General features: G+C 41.5%; 2 protein-coding genes across 2 annotated transcripts in view; one reads left to right on the top strand and one right to left on the bottom strand.

Annotated features, from left to right (window-relative positions):
• rfc1 (replication factor C (activator 1) 1) overlaps positions 1-1,340 on the top strand; it is a 143,983-nt gene extending 142,643 nt beyond the window's left edge. Inside the window, exon 27 of the mRNA XM_085965626.1 lies at positions 932-1,340. Within this exon, the coding sequence (XP_085821752.1) occupies positions 932-1,027 (96 nt within the window). The 3' untranslated portion in view covers positions 1,028-1,340. The remainder of the gene's footprint in view (positions 1-931) is intronic.
• Positions 1,341-3,358: 2,018 nt separating this feature from the next.
• wdr19 (WD repeat domain 19) overlaps positions 3,359-27,673 on the bottom strand; it is a 103,142-nt gene continuing 78,827 nt past the window's right edge. Inside the window, exons 15-24 of the mRNA XM_085968740.1 lie at positions 26,262-26,330; positions 25,134-25,211; positions 16,756-16,852; positions 15,621-15,745; positions 14,886-14,967; positions 13,275-13,425; positions 12,066-12,189; positions 10,724-10,800; positions 10,304-10,441; positions 3,359-7,726 (exon numbers count right to left, since the gene is read on the bottom strand). Of these exons, the coding sequence (XP_085824866.1) occupies positions 10,330-10,441; positions 10,724-10,800; positions 12,066-12,189; positions 13,275-13,425; positions 14,886-14,967; positions 15,621-15,745; positions 16,756-16,852; positions 25,134-25,211; positions 26,262-26,330 (915 nt within the window). The 3' untranslated portion in view covers positions 3,359-7,726; positions 10,304-10,329. The remainder of the gene's footprint in view (positions 7,727-10,303; positions 10,442-10,723; positions 10,801-12,065; positions 12,190-13,274; positions 13,426-14,885; positions 14,968-15,620; positions 15,746-16,755; positions 16,853-25,133; positions 25,212-26,261; positions 26,331-27,673) is intronic.

Genomic DNA, 27,673 nt, shown 5'->3' with positions numbered 1-27,673 from the left:
CCTTAAACAGTCACTCCCTCCATCTGTGGCTGCAGTGTGTACCATCTACAAGATGCACTGCAGCAACTTGCCAAGGCTTCTTCGGCAGCACCTCCCAAACCCGCGACCTCTTCCACCTAGAAGGACAAGGGCAGCAGGCGCATGGGAACGGCACTACGTCCAAGTTTCCCTCCAAGTCACACACCATCCTGACTTAGAAATATATCGCCGATCCTTCATCGTCGCTGGGTCAAAATCCTGGAACTCCCTCCCTAACAGCACTGTGGGAGTACCTTCACCACACGGACTGCAGCAGTTCAAGAAGGCAGCTCACCACCACCTTCTCAAGGGCAACTAGGGATGGGCAATAAATGCTGGCATTGCCAGCGACGCCCACATCCCATGAGCGAATAATTTAAAAAAAGGTAATTTTAAGAGTGGGGGTAGAGTCCTTGGTCGGGTAGATTGCATAGTGTTTTTTAAATTTATTCAGGGGATATGGACGTCGCCGGCAAGGTTAGCACATATTGTCCATCCCTAATTGCTCTCGAAGGTGGTGAGCCGCCTTGAATACAACTGAATGGCTTGCTGGGCCAGTTCAGACGGCAGTTAAGAGTCAACACATAGGCCAGACTGGGTAAGATTTCATTCCCTGAAGGATATTGGTGAACCAGATAGGTTTTTTACGACAATCCGGTAATTTCATGGTCCCCATTACTGACATTTAATTAACTGAATTTAAATTCCCCAGCTGCCGTGGTGGGATTTGAACTCATGTCTCCGTCTCATTAGTCCAGTAACATAACCACTATGCTACCTACCGTGTCTGTGGAAGGAGCAGGTTTGGGGGCTGAATGGCCTTTTCTCATTCCCTGCTTTGTTATGGTTGTTTTATTTCTGCAGTGTAATGTTTTCATGGTTAATATTCCTTATAAATTGTTTTTCTTTTCAGCCAAAGAAGCCTAAAGCATCAAAGAGCAGAAAGGAAGAAAAATTACCACAGCAGAGAGGAAGAAAAGATAAAGGGAAACGAAAGGCAACAAAGTGATACTGTCTGGAGATCAGTTGCTTTTTCACTGGCTGGAGCTCTGCTGAAAATGGGACTGCAGAGACCAGGCTGAATTCCTGGTGCTCAATATGACCATTCTTCCAGAGCGCAGTTTCTGTTGAATTCTTAATTTTTATTTACTGTTTTTACTCACTGAAGTAGAGCAGTGTGAGAATTATTCACTGTATATATGCAATGCAAAAAAACTACCCGTTAGGTATTTTTTGAAACTGTACATTAACAAAATGTGGCACAAGTTCCTTTTTTTTTGAATAAAGTAATTCTTGCAGTCCCATCTGCACCAGGAAGGTGAGCCCTGTGTTACTTTCCTGTGCAGGCATAACGAGAAAGGACTTAAGGATTAGCTGGACTATTCCCTGCAGTGGCCTCTTTTGAGCTTTGAGAGCTGCATACCGAATCTGTACAAGCATTGTCCTGATTTTACTGTGGCCTTGCTTGGAGCTAGTTTGCCCCTCGGTGTCCAGAACAATACCAGTGTGGTGAAGTCATGTTGCCAGCCTGGCACCCATCATTCCTTCCCCCACAAATAATTCAAACCCACAGTTCTGCACTTTACATTTATGAGGCTATAAATAGTCTAGTCTGTCAATGTCATGACTACAGAAACTAAAGATGTCAAATTGCTCCTATTAGAATGAAGCCGCTAACTCAGGAATACATTTTGGTTTGGTGTTTTTTGCCCATTTACAAAGGGCTTTCTGCTTGCAGTATGATGTGGGGAAGTGTATACAATGTAAATATAATGCAATGGTATTGCTTCTCAGTTGCTGATTAAACACATCCTGGAGTGAGCAGGGAAACATCATTGATTAAATAGACATTGCTGTATGCCATATTTTGCTGGGTCTAGTTACCACCAATTGTCCCCAAATAATTGGGGACAATTTATTCCAGCGGTTTCTGTAGTGACCAAGCCGGGCACCTGGTCCTATCTGATCCCCCAGGTTTCATGGCTGAATTGCTTTTTTCCATTAAAGTATAATGTGGCAAGTGTGCTGTTCAGTGGAATATTCCTGTTCCTCCCTCCAGTGAAAGTCAAAGGAAGTTGATGCATGGAAAGAGGCTTTTACTGATGCTTTAAATGCTCTAAGGGCTTGTGGTCTCTCACCAGAGATTGCAGCTGAAGTTTGAGTATAAAATCTATTTAGATTGCCATAGCTACTGAAAATTTCTGCCATTACTAGGAATCGGGTGCAAGCTCCTGTGTACAGCATTCACTCGGGGGTTGAGCTGCTACACTAAGTAATTGGCCATGATGGAGGCTGTTGGGTCTGGCCATGACCTCACTCTGGTGCATTGCCCCAATCATGCTCAGGCCTGAGTATTTGGCTTCCTACTAGACTTGCAGAAAAGGTTGCTGGTCCTTCCCTTTTCAGTTCGGTTTACTTGGGGGCCAACCCTGGAGAGCTTCAAAAAGCAACAATAAAATCTGAATTCTCATCTTGATGTGTCAATAACGGGCCTAGCTTTTCAGAAACGGTGGCTGCTGCCAACGACCGGACGCTGTGCAGAAGTGTTCTGCATGTTAATCTGGAAGCTGATATCGATGATGTTTCTGGTTTTTTTTCCACCGAAGGCTTGCTCTGTTCCCAACATTTTTTGCATGAGTTCCGAAGGCCCACTCCGTGTTCCCGCCATTTTTCCCCCCAGAGCCCGAGAATCCCGAAGGCCTGCTTCGTGTTCCCAGCATTCTTTCCCCCAGAGCCCGTGAGTCCTGAAGTGAACAACCAAAAAAAACTGACTGCACAACTACTTCAACTTCGTTGGCAGCAGTCACGCCCTTTCAGAAATAGGCCCATTTTAACCAAGAAACAATCTTCCAAATTGAGGGAAGATCGACTTCCAGGAATTTTGGGGTTGAAATTATATGTTGCAATATTGGTAGCACATGTGAAAGAAAAAAGTAAGACTTGCATTTATATATAGTGCCTTATCAAATCCCACAGAAAAATGTCAAAGCACTTAACAGGTCATAAAGGACCAGTTAATGTTTTTCGTGGTGCTTGTTGAGCAGGAGTGCTTCCTCCCGCAGGAACTTTTAATGTTCACTGGAGCAGGCCCATGGGATCTTGGATTAATGTCCCATCTGAAGAATATCACCCCTGACAGTGCAGTATTGCTCTGGATTGTCAGTCTATCTTCTTTCCTGGAGTGGGGCTTGAACCCATAAACCTCCACCTTGAGATTAGTGCTACTAACATTCAAGGTAAGAAACATTTAAATGGCAGACAGATAATTTGTTACCAATCCCATGCAGTGTGACGTCAAACCATGAATGTCTTTTGAAGAATGAGGAAAATCATTCCTGTGAAAGGTGGTCTAATCTTTAGTTTTATTTGTGATAAATTGAACTGTAGAAAGCAACAATTATAAATGATTCATTATAAAAATGGTAGTAATGAAGTAGTTGCTGGTGAGAGGAGCTTTGTGATCGTTAGGAAAACTAGGTATGTTAACAGCATAATACATTTAGAGAGGGGGTATGTTAACAGCATAATACATTTAGAGAGGGTGTATGTACAAAGTGTTCAGAATATTTATTCAAAACCATTAACTTTGACGGCGTTCAAAGTAAGCGTTAATCTGGGAGTAACCAGCTGGAGATTCCCATGTGTAAAATTTAGAATTAAAAAAAAATCCAAAAAACTGAAAAGGCAATCAAGATATTATGTAAAACAAAGAAAATGCAAATAAAAATCCTTAAGATAGTGATTATAAATTTATTTATAAAAGGACAAAATTGGGACAATAAGGAGCAGCTATGGCATGTAGAACGGACAGACTTGTGCACACGAGGGGCTGTAACATTTGAGCAGAGATCTATCTAAAGGTTTCAAGAGTATATAACTTGAGAGTTTAAAATGATAATAACTGAATTGGAGAAAGAAGTAAAATAGTACACAGTACTATTTAGTTCCTATTTACAGCATGGAAGCAGGCCGTTTGGCCCAACTGGTCCATGCCAGTGTTTATGCTCCACACAAACCTCCTTCCACTCTACTTCATCTATCCTCATCACATATCCTTCTATTCCTTTCTCCCTCGTGTTTATCTAGCTTCCCCTTAAATGTATCTATGTCGCCTCAACTACTCCTTGTGGTAGTGAGTTCCACATTTTAACCACCCTCTGGGTAAAGAAGTTTCTCTTGAAATTGGATTTATTAGTGACTATCTTATATTTATGGCCCCTAGTTTTGGTCTCCCCTGCAAGTGGGAACATCTTCTCTACGTCTACTCCATCAAAGCCTTTCATAATCTTAAAGATCTCTATCAGGTCTCTCCTCAGTCTTCTCTTTTCAAGAGAAAAGAGCCCCAGCCTGTTCAATCTTTTCTGATCGGTATAACCTCTCCGTTCTCATCGTTCTAGTAAATTTTTTTTGCACCCTTATATCCTTTTTGCCTCTATATCCTTTATAATATGGAGACCAGAACTGTTCACCATACTCCATGTGGTCTAACCAAGGTTCTATACAAGTTTAACATAACTTCTCTGCTTTTAATTCTATCCCTCTTGAAATTAACCCCAGTGCTTTGTTTACTTTTTTATGGCCTTATTAATCTGCGTCACTACCTTTAGTGCAGTGGTTCTCAAACTTCTTTGGTTGAAGGACTTTTCAAATGGATTAGTAATCACTGACCCCCCCCCCCCCCCAATCTAACTTATACTACATAATACTCATTATGAAAGAGTTGCATGTAGACGGTTTTAATAATTCTTTTAAGAAAACAGATATTTACTTACAGATATCAGAGAGATGGGTGTGCCTGCTTCTCGCACCAATTCTGGGTACTCCACAGCAACAGGTGGCCACTATTGGCCACTTAGTGCTAGACAATTTTTAAAGCAGTCAGCAGGCTGGCCAAGGTGAGTGAGCACCCATGCATATGCTGGGGTGCTGCTGGAAGCATGACTCACCACCGTAGCGTCCCACTGGCACGTTCTGTAACAGCGGCACTGGGATTGTACGTTTTTGCGTGAACACGTTCAGGCACTGGCTTGAAGGGCCCCGCAGGCACTCTGATCACATGTCAGGAGGATGGCACAGGGTCGCAGCACCAGGGAGTGCTCGTTGCAAAGTGAGCGAGAGCTGTTGGTCTCTGAGGAGGCGGGCCCAGCCGTTGAGAATAATTCCCAAGAACTGAATCAGTCTCGGTTTTATAAAGAGGTCTGAAATTACTTCCGGTCGTGAACCCCTGGAAAGCCTCTGCGGACCCCAGTTTGAGAACCACTGCTTTAGTGATTTGTGTATCTACCCCCAGATCCCTCTACCCTATTTAGATACTTATTTTCCAAGGAGTATGTGGCCTCCTTATTTTTCCTAGCAAAATGTACCCCCTCACACTTATCTATATTGAAGTTCATTTGCCAATTACACACCCATTCTGCAAGTTTATTAATGTCTTCCTGTATTTTGTCGCAGTCCTCCTGGATTAATTACACCCCTCAATTTGGTGGTGTCTGCAAATTTTGAAATTGTACTTCCGATTCCCAAGTCCAAATTGTTTATGTAAATAGTGAACAACAGTGGTCCCAGCACCAATCCCTCTAGACCACCACTTTTTGTCTTTTTCCAGGCTGAGTAACTATCTTTAACCCCTACTCTCTTTGCTGGCCAGCTTGCTATCCATTCTGCTATTTGTTCCCTGACTCTACATGTTCTGACCGTAGTCATAATTCTACTATGCAGTACCTTTTATTGAAGGCCTTTTGGAAATCCAAACCTATTGTGTCTTCTGCATTACCCTTACGTTAGTTATTCAAAGAATTTAATAAGGTTGGTCAAGCCCTTTTGAAATTTGTGCTATTATATTTTCAGTTTCTAGATGTTTTCCTATTCTGAGTAAGGATGCCATCCCATGATCTTTACTACAACTGACGTTAATCTAATTGGTCTATAGTTCCCTGGATTTGTTCCGTCTTCATTGTTAACTATAGGAATTGCATTAGCTGTCAGCCAGGCCTCTGCTATCTTTTCCCTAACTTTTAATGTGTGTGGATGCAATGCATCCAGACCAGGGATTTTATCCTCCAAGTTTGATTAGTTTATCAATTACCTCTGCCCTTTCTATGTTAAATGTCTCTCATCTTTTTTGATCTGGTCATCTAATGTCCTGTCCACCATATTGGTCTCTCTGGTAAATACCAAGGTATAGTAACTTAATATTTCTACCATTTGCTGTCATTATCTGTGAGTTTATCGTATGTATTAGTGGCCCTATCCCAATCCTGATTTTTCTTTTATATTCCTTGATAATCTAATTTCATAGTTTCTCTTTCTCTTTGCCTTCCTAATCTTTTCATATTCCCTTTTTTATTATCTTCTTTGTTGTCTATGTACTTACTGAATGCCTTTTTCTTTAGTTTCACTTTTGCCCTTTATTCATTCATGGTGTGTCATTACTGGCTAGTTTGTTCTTGCTTTTTAGTGGGATATATTTCTACTGGATCCTGTTGATCATGGCTTTAAATGTTTCTCTGGTATTTTATCTTTTTGTCAGTAATTTTTTTTCCAGTTTACTTTCTAGTGCCATTCTCATCCCTATAAAATCAGCTTTTTAAAAATTTATTACTTTGGTCTTTGTCTTACTTATGTCCTTTATCTTAAACCTGTTGTGATTGCTATTGCCTAGATGTTCCCCATCACTTACATCTCTGATCTAGTTCATTTCTCATTACTAGATCCAGCAGTACTCCCTCTCTCGTTGAGCTTTTTACATACTGGATAAGAAAGGAGTCATGCACACATTGTATAAACTCCATTTCCCCAGCAAGACACCCAAAAACAATACAAGATTGTGAAATCTTCAGAGGTCAGAACTGCAGTCCCCTTCAACAAGTGTCTTCCAGTCAAAACTCTGGGACTAGGGGGGGGGAGAAAAGAGTGAGACAAGGTTACAGCCAGATACTTGTAATCTCACAGGTAATGTGCACAGAGGAGGGATTAATTGGAGAGCGCATTATGGAAAGAGCTTCATAAATTGGCAACATAGGCTCCCAATTAAGAACTCGAGATGGACCTACAAATGGCAGGACTCTGGTTTAATAATTGCATTCTGTAAATTCCAGGTGAGCCGAATTCAGTCAGTCCCAGCGAAGGCCCGCTGTGTAACTTGAGGTGGAGATGGGGTCACCTGCCAGATTTCCCTGTGTCCTTTGCTCTGAATGCTGTTGAGATATGGGGTCCACTTTGTGGGCATGGTCTGGAAGATCTCAATTTTAGGGCATTAAGTTTTTAAATCGGTCTTCCTCAAGGGGGCTGATTAGCAAGGATTCAGGCCTGCTAGTTACTCCCCCACATAGCAATGCGGCTCTGTATTTTTTTGATAATTCTTTATAGGATATGCTTTCAAAATTAAAATCTGCTGACTTACCATGCAGTGCACTCAATCAAAGGGCAATTCAAAAAAGTGTTGCAGGAGGCAGACAGATGAGATTGTACTGGTGAAGATTGAACTGGCTCTATATTCAAATAACTGGTTTACTGTCACCATTAATGATATTTTAAAAATAATCATTCTGAGTTTACTATAAACTTTAATACTTAATAGAAACTTAATTTGCATTTCTTCAGAAAAGGGTATTTACATTTTCTGGCCATAAATATGTTTGGAATGTAGATCTGCACAGAAGATCCGTTGCTGGGGCTTCAAACAAGATATGAGTGCCTCGTGCTGGATCTGTAAAACAAATGACAGAAGTGGGGGTAATTTTCACTTTCACCACTTTGGCTGTAAACTGGATCATCTGGCTGTCTGCTTTTCATTTCCATTGATTCAGTTAATTTCTGCCCCATCACTACCACCCCACTGTGTTTGATTATATAGCAGTGTATATAATTAAAATTCACAAGCAGTTGAATTTATTAAAAATGGTGACTATTTCAGTTATCTGTTGATTATTAGACATTTGCCTGAAGCATTCCATAATTGATACAAGGCTGGAGCCATTAACCCTCTGTTTTAATATGAACATCAGATGCAGTGGGTCAAGTACTGTTGAACTGAAAATGACATGGGTACTTTCACCAAGAGGGCTAGTTTAAAAAAAAATCTCGAACACTAAGCCTACAGCTATTAATTTGTTAACTTAGTGCAGCTGTTATGGAGTCAAGATATTGCCTCCTTTCCAGTTCAAAAGGAATCCATGGGTACAGGCAATATCTGATAACAATATTCAATGATTCTGCAGTAAGTGTTTCACAACAGTATTATTGACCTGCTCCATATTGCTTCAGTTAATGACTGCTGACAGTGTGCCACAGAGCTGGATGACTTGGGTTCACCCCACATTCTGAACAAAGCAAGCTCAGCTGAAGGTATCTGGGGAACTACCAAGTGGATGTGAGGACGGAACTAGAGTCATGTTGCTCATATATAGGGGTCCTTACCAGAAGGCTCTCTTAAATAAAGGCAATTGTGTGCCACACGAGTTAAAGAAAAAGATATTACATGTACTGCAACAACTTTGCTTGGCAGTTATGATAAATGGATCTGAACCTACTTTAAATGTTCAGTTGAAATGTAACATGGATTAATCATAGCAAACTAGGCACTTGAGAAATCTTAAATAAATGACTTTTAATCTGAAATTTCTCAAAGCAAGAACTTGTTTTTAAATCAATATATTCCTTTTCACCTAAGACCATTTATTTTATAAGTTAGCTAGGTTACAGTATGGCCTTACGGAAGCTGGAACACCAGGTAAGTTGCTGTTAGTGTAAGATATTGTATAAAACAAGAGAACTTGATTTGGATGGTAACATTTCTTAGGTGCTGTTGTTTGTAGTCAGTTTATTATCTTACTTTATCTCCTAATTTCCATTCCCCCTTTGCTTGGGTACAATACCACAGGTGCCTGCAGTACCCTGCTCAAGTGCCAATTGAACAGTTGAGATATGACTGAGTATTGGGAGGCGGCATAGTTGACTCATGCCTCTTGCCACTCTGTATCCATACATGCACATTTTTCAGCAAGTATTACTGGATAGTGAACAGGAGTGGAAACCCCCTCCCTAGGCCATGGATGAAGTTAATTGTAGTGCCAAAATGTTACCCAGCTGAGATGAGCACACTCAGCACTGACGAGCCATCTTCCTGCTCTGTTTCATAGTGGGGAGAGCATTTATTACCCGAGTCATTCACAACACAATCACTTGTTTCTAAAAGAGTACGACAGGCTCAATTGTGGACTTATACACATGGAGTAGGGGAAGAAATTGTTTATTTTAAAGGAATACTGTAATGCAGCAGGCTATTGAGCAGGTTGCCTACCAGACCTCTTGACTGAAGGATGGTGCAGATTACAGAGGGACTCAATTAGCATTAAAGGAGCACTCCAGAGAATGTTCATGAAAAAGCCTTGGAGCAATCTGTATAAGTCAGTGATACACCCTAGGAGTATATGGATGTTGCTATTAAAACAATTTTGACAGTTACCTAGATTAGATTATAATCCACCAAAGATTGTCCCATATACTTGTAAAGTTGTGAAACAGAGCAGGAAGATAGCTCGTCAGTGTTCAGCACTTGCATATCATCAAATATCAAACAAATGAGCTAATTGGTGCAATCGTTCCAGTGAGTCGGCTGCTGACTGGCAAATTAGATTTTAAAATAACATTCCAGTTCAAATTAATTTTTAATCTTAGCAATTGCCAGATACCAGAGTATTTACCGACAGGCCTTTGCCACTCTGCAGCTACGATGCTTGGGTGACCAGTCCTCAGATTAGCCTCCTCTCATTTTCTTCCTAGGTCACTTAGTTGGGAGTGCTTTATTAGATTCAGGTTTGTGTGCAACTTTTGCTTGCTTCATCCAGAACTTGCAAACACAAAACTATCAGTACATGATGGTAGTACTGCCCTACACAGCAACCTGTTTAGTGATATCAGGCAGAGCAAGCAGATCTTGCAATAAGTATTAGAAACAAATTTCAAGAGTTACTGAATAGGTTATATGTGACTATTGTGCTTCACAGTATCCAGTCTATGTTTACTGAATCAGTTTGGTTGGCTGTCATCTTTGACTCTATTGAATGCCTCTGTTAACAGCAGCCCCATGTAACAAAATAATCTGTACTGTTGGGAGCTCAATTTTAAAATGACACAGACTAATTGAAATCAAACACATTGGTTGGTAGACTCTTCAAACGGCTGTGCACACCTCAACCAAGTGAACTTCTGCAACCTTATTCTGGGAAAGATTCTGGATTGGAGATGGTGAAATACACATAGACTGTACTTTAAACTCTTGTACCTTGTATCTCCATTCAGCACTTCTCACTAATCAGCCTCATCTGAGAGTAGGTATGGTGCTGGCTCAATGATTTTTGACAGCTGCTCCACACTCAGTTTTTCTGAGCACATAGGACAAGCTTTCTCGGTAGCTAGTAGACTAAGATACAAAAAAAAAAGCAATTATTTAATTTATATTGATGAATTCACTTTTTGTGCTTTCTAATGTTAGAAATTTTAAAGTAAATTGTACCTCTAACAGTTTGTTTTCAGAGAGCACAAGTTAGGATGAAGATCCAAGCCTAAAAAAACACTGACGTGCCGCCTCCCAGCAATCGTCCTTTTATAGACAACAGTTAAAGCCACAACATCCCCATGTAGTACAACTCCACTTATCAGACTTTACACATTAGAGATATTATTTTGAATACTATCTACTCACACTTTGAACTCTGAGTACAAGCCAGGAAAATCACAGTGGGGGCAAACTGTCCAGTCATCCTTCACCATGTGGCGGCCCTGATAAAACAAATTCCAAATGTGCACTCTGCCAGCTCCCATTGAATACTGTGATATACATAGGCTCATTTAAGTTTCTGTTCATACTACAATCTAATGATAACTTTTCAAATAAAGAAATAGTCCATGATTAAAAAGGTCTTTTCCTTGAATATTGCTTCAAAGAAAAATACCCAGTTATTTTAACATGGTTAAATGCTGTGTTGGAGGTCAGCCTCAAAGGAAGCTGCTAAGTTTCACAGCCTCGTGAAGTCAGTGATTTGCGTAATTCACAGAATGATAGGAAACATGCTGCCTCCTACAATCCTCTACACAATGATCACCACATATTTAGATCAAAGTTCTAGGCTTGGGAGCCTATCCACCTCAAGGCAAAAGTCTGCCTATAACTGTTCAATTTTTAATTTTAAAAAATGTATCCATATCCCAGGGTGTATTTTCAAAGAAACAGTAACGCTTAATAATGATGTGAAAATTAACCGTGTCAATTGGTGCACTCCTTTGGCCAGGTATCTGTCTGCAAACAGCTGGACGAACTGGTCTTTGCTGAGTTTGGAAAGATTCCATCCAGACCAAAAAATGGATAAAGAAAAGAATCAGTGACTGGTCGGAAATTAGACCAGTCCTAGGGACACTAACAACATATTTTGAAGAGATCCCTATGCTTGTGTTTGGTGAATAACAATGGTATAATAACACCACAATTTGTTATGTCACAGAATGATAGGATACATGCTGCCTCCTATAATCTTCTACATAATGAGCTCACAACCTCTCAGCTGCCCCATCATGGGAGGCAACAAGGAGCTTCCTGTGGGGTGGAGGGAAAACCGGAGGGCGAGCCATCACAGATGAATCTCATGCACCCAATAGTGGCTGATTTCAGAATGGCATTGGTGGATGTGGAATGGAAGATACAATAAAGGGAAAGCGATGAATAACTTCTTCAAAAATTGGGGGAATTTACAGAGTGAACAACAGTACTTAAAAGATCAACTGTTTAAAAACAAATTACAAACTGTATCTAAGGCTAGTAGAAGATGCCTATCCCTAGAATCACTTTCTACTATAACACTTTGAACTTGCGTTTAGAACAGCGAGTTTCTGAAGACACGAAAGTGAATGTTCACCCTGTACTCCCTACTACCCATCATTAATACTGAAGATGCATCACCTCACAGGAAAACAACATTTAATTTTAATTTGAAAAGCAATTTTGCCCTCTATTATTTTGGAGGATGCTGCAGCCATTTTTTGATACTCACAGTTATGATACAGTAAGGCAGATTGTTTTTACAACCTGGACAGAGCAGCTCACATTCTGGCAACTGAAAAGCACAGTATGGACATGGCGAGGTAAACTCTTCCACCTCCGATGCATCAGGACGCCTGGTAAAGATCAATCATTTATCTTTTGGTGCGAAGGTAACTTTTATAATATTGTAACAAGTTAGGCTCCCCTCTTTCGTCTCCCCTACCTCTCCAGCCCCCCCACAGAAGGTCTTTCACCGTCTCTCAATCCCATCCAAACAAAGACTCCCTATCAGATTCACCATGAGCAATGCCACAGGAAATCCAATAATTATATCTGATACATAAATATTAGATGTCCTGCGACACTACTCACAGTAAGTCATGTCTGTGCCTCCTGTTCTGTCTGGGTGAACCACTTCTAAAACCTGTCAAATCCCCTGCTCATTGCTGGCTGGTGGGGGAGCTGCTGCGCGTGTGCACTGGATGCTCCTCCGTTGAGTCATGACTACATAAGAACATAGGAGCAGGAGTAGGCCAATCGGCCCCTCGAGCCTGCTCCGCCATCTCATCTCGACGACTCTTTTACCGGAGAAAGCGACCAATGCTGCGTCTTTCCTCTCCTAGTACATAGCAGGGGAGTTCTCATCGTTATCTTGGACACGGGAGTGGATCCCGGAGCATAAGAACTCCAGGTAACGCAATTGTAGTTCACGCCTCGGGCTCCCATACTCAACACACTAACAAGAGAACACCTCTCTCGTTGGAGGCCCCGCAGACTCAAGCCACGTAGACTTTCAGTAAAACAGATGATCGATCGATCAATCATTTCATTCATTTAACAACAGAAGATTTTACAATTTTACACTACATTTTGTGTATTTAAGATAATATCTGACTATCTGAATTTAAGTTTATGTTTATGTATTGTTCCCTCGAATTTCTTTTCGTGGGCGATCCCTTTAAATTTGCTGCGTGGCCGGAGCTGGTGAGCAGCCTGCGCGAGACCTCGCGATTGCTGTGCGGCTCTCAACAGCTCACCAAAATTTGTTAAGTCTAGTTTAGACTCACACTCGGTGCTGCTTGTCTTCATACAGCTGGGTCTGACTATTTTTAACCTAAAGTTCTAATACCAGAAGCTATCATTTAACACAAGGAGAGGCACCATAAATATATGAGAACTTTTGAAGATTTTCAAAGTGGCACTTGAAGCCGATGCTTACCTAACCATAGCCTCTATCTTCTTCTTGTACTTTGCATCAATTTTGTTTCTGTACTCTGGTCTCATCAGCATGGCAGCAAAACTAAAGGCAGAGTTCCTCAACCCTGCTCGGTGACATTCAATTACTGTTGATGTCAAAATGGGCACAATATCTGACAAAAAGATGCAAATATGAGCAACCTATAGAGTAAAAGCAACTTTTGAAGCTTTTACAGCTGCTTTGTGATTTTAATAGTGCTGTAAAGAGGAGCCATACAATGCAGTGTATTTATAATACCTAAATCAGAATCTATCAACAGATAGAACAAAAGTCTAATATCTTTGATACCTATTAATAGTTTTAATTTTTAATCAAGTTTTATGTAGTTGAGTATTCAGATTAAAGTTGTCCTTGAATTCAAATTGGTAATATTGTTAAAAAACTTGAGATGGTGTCAAATAGAAATACCATATGATCTCAGCTGGGTTATTAGAAGCACTATTGAACACTTGCCTCTCCCAGGAGATTTGTGGGGCCGTGTGAATTGCGGGGAGTGATGGTGTGCACAAGTTACACCATGCTAGGACGAGACAGGCTTGATTGACCAGTTGGCCTTTACCTGTCATTTTTTTTGTATGTTTGTAAGATGCTAAACCAACAGAAGGAAAGAAAAATTAGCTGTGCTCCCATTTTGTTTGGAACTTCAGCATTCCAGCTGACTCTAGGCATCTGTCTGTGTGGCCTAGCCAAAGTCCAGGGTGTGTCTTCTGATAATAGATGAAAGGGGAGAATATGATACATGAAAACAACTAATTTTAATTCATGCTTTAAAAAGGTTGAGGTCAGAATTAAATATTATTCCTCAGGGACATACTTAATAAGAGTAAGACACATAACGTGTCTTAAACTCTATGAAGCAATTTGTTTGAGGTTATAAGTCTTATGTTACATCTAGCTAATGCAAATAGTAAACATTATGTGCTTAATCACTGTTTGCAAAAAAATGTTTCATAGCATGGTCATCCTGTCCTGGATAAGCACATGAAGCATGCAAAGTAATATACAGTGGAATATCAATCTAGATTTATAGGAGTGTTTGCTTTAATGATAGTGTTAAAATTCACCATGCTGAAAATAACTGACTTTATTAGAAAAACAACTGGACCTTGAAATTCTGCAGGGGATCTCCGGATCTCCCATTGTAACTTCGTCAGGAGATTGGCAAAATCTCAAGAGAAATGGTGTAAATGGTTGAAAAAAGCTGTTCACGCTGTTTCTTTGGGGATTACGCCGACCTCCAACCGAAGTCACAGTGGGTGATCAGGACAGCTCCCACAGAATTTCCAGGCCCTGCTGTCTCAGCTTTTCTCTAAGTAAATAGTTCCATCTGTTTTATAAAATCAAAGGTACCTTAAAAGTGAGAGAACCACAATAATTCACAATTGAAATATTTACTATTAAGCATACATGCCATATACCTGAAACTGAAAATTACTTTATACAGTTTATCCTACCCTCAGTAAACTATCACCAGTTTGTAGTAATGAAGTAGGATTGGATTTTTGTGAAGAAGCATAAACCATGACACTTGACCATCCCTTTGTAATCACAACATTCATACTAGATACTTACGAGATGGAAACTTGCTGATGTTGTTTGCAACTCGGATGAGCATCCTTGCTCCTTTCATGTGGTCTCCACGCTTCACATGAGTCTAAAAAGAGAAAAGAAATCTTCAAATAATAAAAGAATAGAAACAACGATCTCTAAATAATCCCTGCTAAAAGTTTAATTCTATTCGTCATTTCCCTGAATTGGAACAACTACTTTCTATGTTGTAGACCATTTTTCTGATAAACCTGTTTCAATAACTCAAATCTTGGCCACTAAGGTGCACAAGAGGGTTGATTTGTGCAGGAATTTTCCTTCCCTCTCTTTGAGGAAATACATAGCCTTCCACCACCCCAATTTAGATGAGGGACTCGCTGGGGGTGATGGTGTAAAATGGGCGATATTGGATCAGCTGCCAATTATTCACCTCGATTGATTCTCATTGCATTGACTTTTGATATATGGCATATTTTGAAGGTATGATCAAACAGGAATGTTCTATTTGCACATGTAGTGTAGGGAGGGGACTACCATCCTACAACTGGCAGCATACTTCCATTGATAGTTCATAAAAGCCCTTTATATCCAGAAAGTGATAAATGTACATAAAGCACATTAGAATACACCAACTGAGAGTTGACTGTTAAGCACATGAATATTTTCAAACTACCAATGTCCAGAAAACATGCAGTACTATGCTCACCGGCATGAAAGCTCTCATACTAATAGTATACATGAGTGGTTTTAGTTTCCTACCTTTACCAGAATGTAGCTGTGCAGAATCATAAGGTTTGTTACCATTTCTGAGGGGATTTTGATTTTCTGTGCTTTGAGTTCTGTGTACATACTAAATAGCACATCGTGTGCATTCCTGTAGTTTCCTGAAACAAAGCAAGTGATACAGTAAATCTCACTGCCTTCGCAGTATCTGCCACATGCATTGAATTTTTCACTTTACTCTTTGAGACTTAGAGTACCACTATCTTGTTAGGCTATTAAATCTATGACAGACATGGCTTTGAAATGATTTGAAGTACTCTGGGGATTTAGAGTTATTGGACTTATATAAAGAGAATTGAGCTTCTAAAACTGGTCACTGGCAATCTGATTATTTGTAGACCAATTTTTCATAGGCAAGATTAAAAAAAGCTGCAAGTGCTTGAAATCTAAAATAAGGTAGAACTTCCTACATAATTCCCAAAAGACTTTAACTGGTAGGGGGCAGGCAACTATTCCCCTTCTCCGAAGCATTTCTCCATCTTTTGTTAGGAGGATCTCCAATGGAAGCCAATCAACTCAATTGTTGGGTTTGCCTGTTTAACTCCTTCATAAACTGATTCAAAGCTTCTACGTTATTTGGATTGACTTCAACAACTCATTGATTATCTGTCAATAAACCTGTTTGGTAATTTAGTCTATTACATGACATAGTAATGGTCTTCTGACGTTAATATCTCTTACAAGAGCACTTCTCTAAAAATTATATCCCACTGTGCATCTAATATAGTCATTCTGGAATAATTCCAACGTGTGTGAGGTCACAATACAAATTTAGAGACCATAAACAAATCTATTGTTCGCCCAGAGCACACTATCCCAGATTACTCTGTGTACCAGTTCATAGGAAGTGTGTTGGGAACAAGAGAAAGTATCTGGAGAAGCCTGCATCATAACACTGTGTCAGTACAGTTAATAGTCTTAAGAACTTTGCCAATGAAAAGCTTAACTTTGTTGGGGTTATTCCAGAATGAAAGTAAACGTATTAGCTGCAGTAACAATGGAAAACCATTTTTAGAGCATCACTTTTGTACCAGATATCCTATAAAGATTTGCTCTCAAAGGAAAAAAAAGATTTCCACATAGCAATCATGTCTTGCATAGATGATCATACCTGCAGATTGTTCTTCTCTGGCGATGATTATGGCTGTTCTGGCTGCCTCTCGATATTGCTTCAATGCCATATACAGTCGGAAAAGATATTTTGCATCCTATATTGGCACGGAGGGGAGAAAAGTGGGGGGGGGGGGAAGCACAGTATTGCTTTTTAAATGCAAATTTGTGTGTATTTCAGGCATTTAGCAATTAATAACTGTACAAAATTTGTATAGAATCCTTTTCAGTATGCTAGTCTGATGCTTGAATTTGGCTCATTAAACCAGAGTTCAACAAAAATGCTACAAGAGCATTTAGCTGGAAATCAATGTCCTGCCATCCCTGCTCCCAAAGCTCAAGGGCAACACTTTTGAAATCGACTACAGGATGGAAGAAATACAGGAATTCTGTTAGTGCCCACTATTCCTTTGGAAAATTGATAATAAAACCTGCTAAAACAATGCAGAATTTGCAAAGTACTTAATTTTCCTTTCTGTCCTGATCATCAAAAAGCTATACCAGAATTCCCTGTTTTTAAATGGCTTTTAAAAATAACTAGTCAAACGTCATGAAGAAAAACAAGTTAATTCAGCTCATGCCTCTGTTGTGAGAACATCACTATACAGGCTAAAAACATCTGGGAATAACATTCTCAATTCAAAGGAGAGATCATTTTAAATGCTTTTTTTTCTTGTCCATCCAGTCTAAGTTAAGATAAATAGGTTACTCCCTCATGTTTGACAGAACCTCCCAACCCCATGCACTCCACCACCAAGAAGGACAAGAGCAGCAATCTCACAAGAACACCATCACCTCAAGTTTCCCTCCAATTCACACACCATCCTGACTTGGTCACAAATCACAGTTGTTTCATCATTAATGGGTAAAAATCCTGGAATTCCCTACCTACCTAACACCAATTAGCAATGGGCAGTAAATGCAACCTTGCCAGAGGTGCCCACATCCCGAGAACAAAAGAAGAAAACATTTCTTACCATTTTAAAGTATGGATGCTGTGCTTCTTCCAGCTACAGCAGAAATTCAGCACCATATCTCTACAACAGAGTTCCATTTTAAACATATAGGGCATTTTCATATATGTATACAGTGATGTGATGTTGCACTAAATTCATTGTATAACAAGCACCAGAGAGGCAAGACCGTCAAAGATTAGTCATTTTGTTGCCCACAATTTTTTTTGCCCAGGAAACTAAACATTGCAAACAGATTACAATTTGAAACATGGGACTGATCAAACTTAAAAAAAAATTCTTTCCCGGGATGTGGGCGTTGCTGGCAAGGCCAGCGTTTATTGCCCATCCCTAATTGCCCTCGAGAAGGTGGTGGCGAACTGCCTTCTTGAACCGCTGCAGTCCGTGTGGTGAAGGTACTCCCACAGTGCTGTTAGGGAGGCAGTTCCAGGATTTTGACCCAGCAACGATGAAAGAACGGCGATATATTTCTATGTCAGGATGGTGTGTGACTTGGAGGGGAACTTGCAGGTGATGATGTTCCCATGCGCCTGCTGCCCTTGTCCTAGGTGGGTTTGGGAGGTGCTGCCGAAGAAGCCTGCTGCAAATGGAATTGAACACTGTGCAATCAGCAGCAAACATCCCCACTTCTGACCTTATGATGGAGGGAAGGTCATTGATGAAGCAGCTGAAGATGGTTGGGCCTAGGACACTGCCCTGAGGAACTCCTGCAGCAATGTCCTGTGGCTGAGATGATCTCCAACCACCACAACCATCTTCCTTTGTGCTAGGTATGACTCCAGCCAGTGGAGAGTTATCCTCCTGATCTCCGTTGACTTCAATTTTTCTAGGGCTCCTTGATGCTACACTTTGTCAAATGCTGCCTTGATGTCAAGGGCAATCACTCGCACCTCACCTCTGGAATTCAGCTCTTTTGTCCATGTTTGGACCATGGCTGTAATGAGGTCTGGAGGTGAGTGGTCTTGGCTGGGTTGGATTTGTTCTGCTTTTTGTAGACTGGACATACCTGGGCAATTTTCCACATTGTCGGATAGATGCCAGTGTTGTAGCTAGAGGCGCAGTTAGTTCTGGAGCACAAGTCTTCAGCACGACAACCAGAATGCTGTCAGGGCCCACAGCCGTTGCTGTATCCAATGAGCTCAGCTGTTTCTTGATATCACGTGGAGTGAATCAAATTGGCTGAAGACTGGCTTCTTGATGGTGGGGACCTCGGGAGGAGGCCAAAATGGATCATTCACTCGGCACTTCTGGCTGAAGATGGTTGTGAACGCTTCAGTCTTGTCTTTTGCACTCACATGCTAGGCTTCGCTATCATTGAAGATGGGGATGTTTATGGAGCCTCCTCCTCCCGTTAGTTGTTTAATTGTCCACTACCATTCACGACTGGATGTGGCAGGACTGCAGAGCTTTGATCTGATCCGTTGATTGTGGGATCGCTTAGCTGTCTATAGTATGCTGCTTCCGCTGTTTAGCATATATGTAGTCCTGTGTTGTAGCTTCACCAGGTTGGCACCTCATTTTTAGGTGTGCAAGGTGCCGCTCCTGGCATGCTTTTCTACACTCCTCATTGAACCAGGTTGGTCCCCTAGCTTGATGGTAATGGTAGAGCGAGGGATATGCCGGGCCACGAGGTTACAGATTGTGGTGGAATACAATTCTGCTGCTGCTGATGGCCCACAGTGCTTCATGGATGCCTAGATTTGAGCTGCTAGATCTGTTCTGAATCTATCCCATTTAGTACGGTGGTGGTGCCACACAACACGATGGAGGTTGTCCTCAGTGTGAAGACGGTACTTCGTCTCCACAAGGACTGTGCGGTGGTCACTCCGACCAATAGTGTCATGGACAGATGCATCTGTGACAGGTAGATTAGTGAGGACGAGGTCAAGTGGCTTTTTCCCTCGTGTTGGTTCTTTCACCACCTATCGCATGCCAAGTCTGGCAGCAATGTCCTTCAGGACTCGGCCAGCTCAGTCAGTAGTGGTGCTACCAAGCCACTCTTGGTGATGGACAATGAAGTCCCTCACACAGAGTATGTTCTGTGCCCTTGCTACTCTCAGTGCTTCTTTCAAGTGATCTTCAACATGGAGGAGTACTGATTCATCAGCTGAGGGAGGGCAGTAGGTGGTAATCAGCAGGTGGTTTCCTTGCCCATGTTTGACCTGATGCCATGAGACTTCATGGGATCTGGAGTCAATGTTGAGGACTCCCAGGGCCACTCCCTCCCTCCCGCCACCTCTGGTGATGGAGGCGTCTGGGACGTTGGCTGAAAGGTATGATTCTGTGAGTATGACTATGTCAGGCTTTTGTTTGACTAGTTTGTTGGACAGCTTTCCCAATTTTGGCACATCCTCAGATGTTAGTGAAGAGGACTTTGCAGGGTCGACTGGGCTGGGTGTGCCTTTGTCGTGTCCGGTGCCCAAGTCGATGCCAGGTGGTGTGTCTGGTTTTATTCTTAGTCAGATGGTTGTGGGTTCAAATCCCACTCCAGGGACTTGAGCACATAAACCTAAGCTGACACTCCAGTGTAGTGCTGAGGGAGTGCTGCACTGTCGGTGGTGCCGTCTTTCGGATGTGATGCTAAACCGAAGCCCCGTCTGCTCCCTCAGGTGGGCGTAAAAGATCCCATGGCACTATTTCAAAAAGAGCAGGGGAATTATCCCCAGTGTCCTGGCCAATATTTATCCCTCAATTGACATAACAAAAACAGATTACCTGGTCATTATCACATTGCTGTTTGTGGGAGCTTGCTGTGCGCTACCGCCTTTCCCACACTGCAACAGTGACTACACTCCAAAAGTACTTCACTGGCTGTAAAGCGCTGAGATGTCCAGTGGTCGTGAAAGGCGCTATATAAATCTAAGTCTTTCTTTTAGTAGCGGTTTGGTACAACCGAGTGGCTTGCTAGGCCACCTCAGAGGGCAGTTAAGAGTCAATCACATTGTTGTGGGTCTGGAGTCACATGTAGACCAGACCAGGTAAGAACGGCAGATTTCCTTCGCTAAACGACATTAGTGAACCAGATGGGTTTTTACAGTAATCTGGTAGTTTCATGGTCGCCATTACAGATACTGGATTTTTATTCCAGATTTATTTATTTAACTGAATTTAAATTCCCCAGCTGCCGTGGTGGAATTTGAGCTCACGTCTCCGGATCATTAGTCCAGGTCTCTAGATTACTAGTCCAGTAACATAACATCTGCAGGAAATGTTTCTGCCTTCAGTCACTCCGGCTCAGTGTCATTAAGCTGGAGTGTGAGTTAGAGACACTCTTAAACATAAGGTAGGGGGAGGAATTTCTGGATAGTTTGATCCAGAATAGTCACACTCCAGGTTCAGGAAAGGGAGGGTGTGACTTTTAGGGAGCCGGATGTAAGGGACTTAGGAGAGGTTGAGAAGGAGGTCCCGCAGACACTGGTCTTGTCCAATAGGTATGATGTACTCGCTACCTGTGAGGACAAGGAGAAAGACTACGGGAAGGACAGCCACAATGCTGACCAAGGCACTGTGGCTCAGAAGGCTGTCCAAGGGGGGGTGGGGAGAAGAGCAGAATAGAAATGTGGTAGTGGTAGGGGATTTATAATTAGGGGGAAAGATAGCATCCTCTGCAGCCAGGAACGAGAATCCCGAAGGGTGTGTTGTCAGGGTAAGGGATATCTAGAGGCGGCAGGAGAGTAATTTGGAAAGGGAGGGGGTAAATCCAGTTGTCGTGGTCCATGTCGGAATAAAGAACATAGGTAGGAACAGGGAGGAGCTCCTGCTGAGGGAGTATCAGGAGTTCGGAGCTAAATTAAAAAGCAGGACCTTGAGGGTAATATTCTCTGGATTATTGCCCGAGCTACATGCAAATTGGCATAGAAACAGTCAGATCAGAAGAATTAACATGTGGCTAAAGGGCTGGTGTGGGAAAGAGGGGTTCCTTTTCATGGGACACTGGCACCAGTACTGGGACAGGAGGAAGCTGTACCGATGGGACGGATTTCACCTGAACTGGGATGGGACCAGTGTCCTAGAGGAAAGGGTAAATGGGGAGGTGGCAAAGGCTTTAAACTAGTAAGACGGGGAAGGGATCTACAAGAAATGAAACCAGTCTAAATATAAACAAAACAGGAATGGAGAGCATAAGAAAGAATAAAGTAAGGGAGGACATTGATGGCCAGGGAATAAAGTTATAGAACAGGAGTTTAAAAAGATGGTTAAAAATAAAGTGAGAGGAACTGCTATTAAAAATGAGTTAAACTGTCTGTACAGCAATGCACACAGTGTCTGTAATAAAACAGGGGAGCTGGAGGCAATCATGCGTTGTGAGGAACCAGACATAGTAGGGATTACTGAGACATGGCTACAGAAAAATCAGGACTGGGAATTAAACATTGTAGGGTACAACATATTTAGAAAAGATAGAGGGGGAAAAAGGGGAGGTGGAGTAGCTGTACTTATTAGGGATAACAATGGCAGCAGAAAAAAATGATGCAGCTATCAGCAAGACAGAAATAGAATCCATGTGGATAGAGATAAAAGATAATAAAGGGTCAAACACACTAATAGCAATAGTCTACAGACCATCTACTAGTGAAGGGAGGTGGAGGAAGAAATATGCAAACAAATTAGGAAAATGAGTAAAAAGCATAGAATAATAATCACGGGGGATTTCAACTACTCTGATATTAACTGGACAGAAGAGGTAGGTAAAGGGGCTTAGGGAATGGAGTTCCTACAATGTGTACAGGGCTCCTTTCTAACTCAATATGTAAAAAGCCCAACAAGGGAGGATTTGTTATTGGATCTAGTAATGGGGAATGAACCAGAGCAGATAAGAGAAATAAAAGTAGGGAAACATCTAGGCAATAGTGGCCATAATATAATACACTTTAAGACAATAACTGAGAAAGACATAAGCATGATAAAGACCAGAAAAATAGATTGGAGAAAAGCTGATTTTGAGGGGCTGAGAATAAAATTTGGGACAACAATATTGGCAAATAATGATATAGAACAGCAATGGGAAACATTTGAAACGCTGTTCAACAGAGTCCAGTAAAATATATTCCGCTAAAAAACAAGAACAAGCTAAACACTAATGAGACACCATGAATGAATAAAGCCATCAGGGGAAAATTGAGGGTAAGGAAAGAGCAGGGGAGAGCATGACATATGAAGAGATTAGGAAAAAAGTCAAAAAACTAATTAGGAAGGCAAAGAGGAGCTATGAAATTAAGTTATCAAGGAACATAAAACAAAATAGTAAAATATTTTACAGGCACATAAATAAGAAAAGGAAGGGTGGGATGGGAATAGGGCCACTAAGGGATGGACAGGATAATACCACAGGCAGCGATAGAGAGATGGCAGAAATATTAAATAATTACTTTGCTTCAGTATTTACCAGGGAGACAGAACAAGTGGACATGACATCAAATGATGAGATTAGTAATGAGATAACTGCATTTAAAATAAAAAGGAGGAAATATTATTAAATAAACCAACTGAATTCAAAGAGGATAAAACCCCTGGTCCGGACGGATTTCATCTGCGCATTTTAAAAGAATCTAGGGAAGAGATAGTAGAGGCATTACTACACATTTAATAATTCGTTAGAAAAATGTGTAGTGCCAGAGGACTGGCAGATGGATAACATAATACCTATATTTAAGAAGGGAGCTAGAACATGTCCAGGGAACTATAGACCAGTCAGCTTAACATCGGTGGTAGGAAAAATAATGGAATCCCTACTAAAGGAGAAAATAGAAGAACATCTAGAAACCAAAAATATAATGAATAGTCAGCATGGATTTCAAAGGGGAAAATCTTGCTTGACCAACCTCATTGAATTTTTTGAAGAGGTAACAGAGAAAGTAGACAAGGGTAATGCGGTACATATAATTTATCTAGATTTACAAAAGGCCTTCAATAAGGTACCACATAATAGACTAATGAATAAGGTCAGAGAATGCAGAGTCAGGGGACAAGTAGCAGAATGGATAGCTAGTTGGCTTCAAGACAGAAAGCAGAGAGGGGGGTAAAGGGTAGCTATTCAGAGTGGCAGAAGGTGGGAAGTAGTGTTGCACAAGGATCAGTGCCGGGACCACTGTTGTTCACAATTTATATCAACGATTTAGACTTCGGAATTAAAAACACAATTTCTAAATTTGCGGATGACACCAAATTGGGGGGGATAGTCAATACTGAGGAGGACCGCAACAAATTACAGGAAAACACTGATAAATTTGAAGAATGGTCATATAATTGGCAAATGAATTTCAACACAGATAAATGTGATGTATTACATTTTGGTAGTAAGAATAGGGAGGTCACATATCACTTGGAGGGTGCGAGTCTGGGTGGGGTAGAGGAGCAAAGGGATCGCGGAGTACAAATGCACAAATCACTAAAAGTAGCAACAAGGCCATAAAAAAAGCAAACCAAGCATTAGGGTTTATTTCTAGAGGGATAGAATTGAAAAGTAGGGAAGTTATGCTAAACTTGTATTGAACCAGTTAGCCCACACTTGGAGTACCGCGTACAATTCTGGTCGCCATATTATAAAAAGGATATGGAGACCCTGGAGAGGGTGCAGAGAAGATTTACAAAGATGATACCAGAAATGTGAGGGTATACATATCAGGAAAGGATGAACAGGCTGGGTCTCTTTTCTCTTGAAAAGAGAAGGCCGAGGGGTGACCTAACAGAGGTCTTTAAAATATGTCTTTGAAATGTTTTGACAGAGTAGATACAGAGAGTGTGTTTCCACTTGTAGGGAAGAGCAAAACTAGAGGCTATCAATATAAGATAGTCACCAAGAAATCAAATAGGGAATTCAGAAGAAACTTCTTTACCCAGAGAGTGGTGAGAATGTGGAACTCACTACCATAGAGAGTGGTTGAAGCAAATAGTATAGGTGCATTTAAGGGGAGGCTAGATAAGCATCTGAGGGAGAAGGGAATAGAGGGTTATGCTGATAGATTTAGATGAGGAAAGACGGGAGGAGGCCCGTGTGGAGCATAAACGCTGGCATGGACTGGGTGGGCCGAATGGCCTGTTTCTGTGCTGTATATCCTATGTAATAACCACTATGCTACAGCTTAAAACAATTAATGGTCCAGGTATATCATATTTTTTTAAATTTGAAAAGCAATTATTATTCCAATCAGGTAATTAAACTCAAAATAAACCATACATGGCAGAAATCTTTTTAAAGATAATATATAAAACTATATTCAATGTAATTGGCACTGCATTGACTTTGTGGATACAATACAGAAGCAGCATCATGCAACTCAAGGAAATTACTTAACTTTGAATATTACAATCTTATATAATCAATACATATTAGGTATGTAAAGTAGCGTGCAAAATAAATAAGAAAATATCTAGCACATATTATAATTCTGGATCAAAGAGTTACCTTGGGCATTCCATCACCCTCACCCATTAGATAATCTATCAGCTGATTAGTTAGAATTTCATCCTTGGCTTGTCCAACCTTGCAAAAGTAAAAACAAAACTTTAAAAAAAAATAAGACTCATTCTGTAGGGTCTTCTTTACCCTTACAAGAGTACACTTTTCATACCACAGAAGCAAGCACAATCTTCTAATAGGATAAATAACTAATTGATGCTCCCTTAAGATGCAGTAACACTGGGGTCAAATACCTGTTCTTTCCACACCATACAAAATGCAGCTTTGGCTCAGTCTAGTCGTACATGGAGAATAAATAATGAAGAAGAGTATACTATATACATAAATATTTTGATTTTTTTGGAAAAAGCCTTGGCTTTATAACGGTTTCCATTCAGTTATTGTAGGAAGAGAAATGAAGAAAAAATACAGCTTTCACATAACTAGGCATAACCATAGCATTCCAAACTCTCAATCCTATACAAAATAAGTTCTTGCTGTCCTCTGACAAAGTTGTTATCAACCGGGATGGATGGAAAGTCTGTCCATATCACAACTGAGAGCAGCAAATTCAATAAGGATAAACATGCCCTCCCATGTATTCTGTATATTGCAGATACAGCCCGTCAGTGTCCTGATACCGTAATTCCAACAAACATCTCAAATTTCCTAAGAGCAGGAACGAGGCAACAAACATGTCTCAAACAATTACAACTTCCCAAGAAGGAAGTCTCAGTCCATAAATTGCAGGGCAACTATGTTCTGGAAGATCGTGGTCCAAGTAGCTAGGCTTGAAATCCAATCCCTCCCAATCCCTTTCACAGTTAAGATCACTCTCTATTGAGTTAAGAGGGCAGTACATTTGTGGAGTTTCTCAGGGTTTTATGTAGGCAGGCACAACCCTGTTACTGCTAAATACTGTAAGCCTCATTAACCCTGTAATTGCTGGTTAATGCTAAAATTACTGTTTTGGAGAAGTTATGGATCTCTTCTTCCTTCAACACTGAAAATTAAGCTCTTCCCATCTCGTTGTGAAATAGTTTCTGCAGCTCCGAAGGATTGCTGTTCTGTAGAAAGCTAAAGAATAGCCTTTGCTTCATCTCTAGCTACAACAGGCCTTTACTGCGCTCTTACCGCTTCAATGGCCATCTCAATGGCTTGGCCATCTTCAGATACTGGACATTTCAAGAAGTGTTTCAATGCCTGTCGAACAAAATATATCAGAATAAAGCCAGTAGTGCGCATTCCTTTAAAATGAATATCAATGTTTGAGTCAAAACAACAACAACTTGCATTTATATAGTGCCTTTAACATAGTAAAATGTCCCAAGGCCCTTCACGAAAGCGTTACCAAGCCACATAATGAAATATTAGGACAGATGACCAAAAGCTTGGTTAAAGAGGTAGGTTTCAAGAAGCGTCTTAAAGGGAGAGAGAGAAGCAGAGATGTTTGGGGAGGGAATTCCAGAGGTTAGGGCCCAGGCAACTGAAGGCATGACCGCCAATGGTGGAGCAATTAAAATCGGGGATGTGCAAGAGGCCAGAATTGGAGGAGCAAAAAGATCTCGGAGGGTTGTAGCACTGGAGGAGGTTACAGAGATAGGGAGGGGTGAGACCATGGAGGAATTTGAAAACAAGGATGAGAATTTTAAAATTGAGGTGTTGCCCGACTGGGAGCCAATGTAGATCAGCGAGTACAGGGATGATGGGTAAACGGGTGTTGGTGCAAGTTAGGGTATGGGCAGCAGAGTTTTGAATGAGCTCAGTTTACGGAGGGTGGAAGATGAGAGGCTGGCCAGGTGAGCAGAAAGTATTCTGTTGTGATATATGGGTTAAACCGAGTAAATCTAAAAAATAACGAATCTAAATTAGAATTTTACAGATAATACATAAATTTGAGCTCATCTAAAACTCTGCTGCTCATGTCCTAACTCGCACCAAGTCCCATCACCCATCACCCCTGTGCTCACTGCCCCGTGTCCTAACTCGCACCAAGTCCCATCACCCATCACCCCTGTGCTCACTGCCCCGTGTTCTAACTCGCACCAAGTCCCATCACCCATCACCCCTGTGCTCACTGCCCCGTGTCCTAACTCGCACCAAGTCCCATTCACCCATCACCCCTGTGCTCACTGCCCCGTGTCCTAACTCGCACCAAGTCCCGTTCACCCATCGCCCCTGTGCTCACTGCCCCGTGTCCTAACTCGCACCAAGTCCCATCACCCATCACCCCTGTGCTCACTGCCCCGTGTCCTAACTCGCACCAAGTCCCATCACCCACGTGCTCACTGCCCCGTGTCCTAACTCGCACCAAGTCCCATTCACCCATCACCCCTGTGCTCACTGCCCCGTGTTCTAACTCGCACCAAGTCCCATCACCCATCACCCCTGTGCTCACTGCCCCGTGTTCTAACTCGCACCAAGTCCCATCACCCATCACCCCTGTGCTCACTGCCCCGTGTCCTAACTCGCACCAAGTCCCATCACCCATCACCCCTGTGCTCACTGCCCCGTGTTCTAACTCGCACCAAGCCCCATTCACCCAT

Source organism: Somniosus microcephalus, chromosome 2, assembly GCF_052327205.1.
Source record: "Somniosus microcephalus isolate GS21.2 chromosome 2, FLI_Smic_1.0, whole genome shotgun sequence".
NCBI lineage: Eukaryota > Metazoa > Chordata > Chondrichthyes > Squaliformes > Somniosidae > Somniosus > Somniosus microcephalus.
This window is presented reverse-complemented; position numbering and strand designations above follow the sequence as displayed.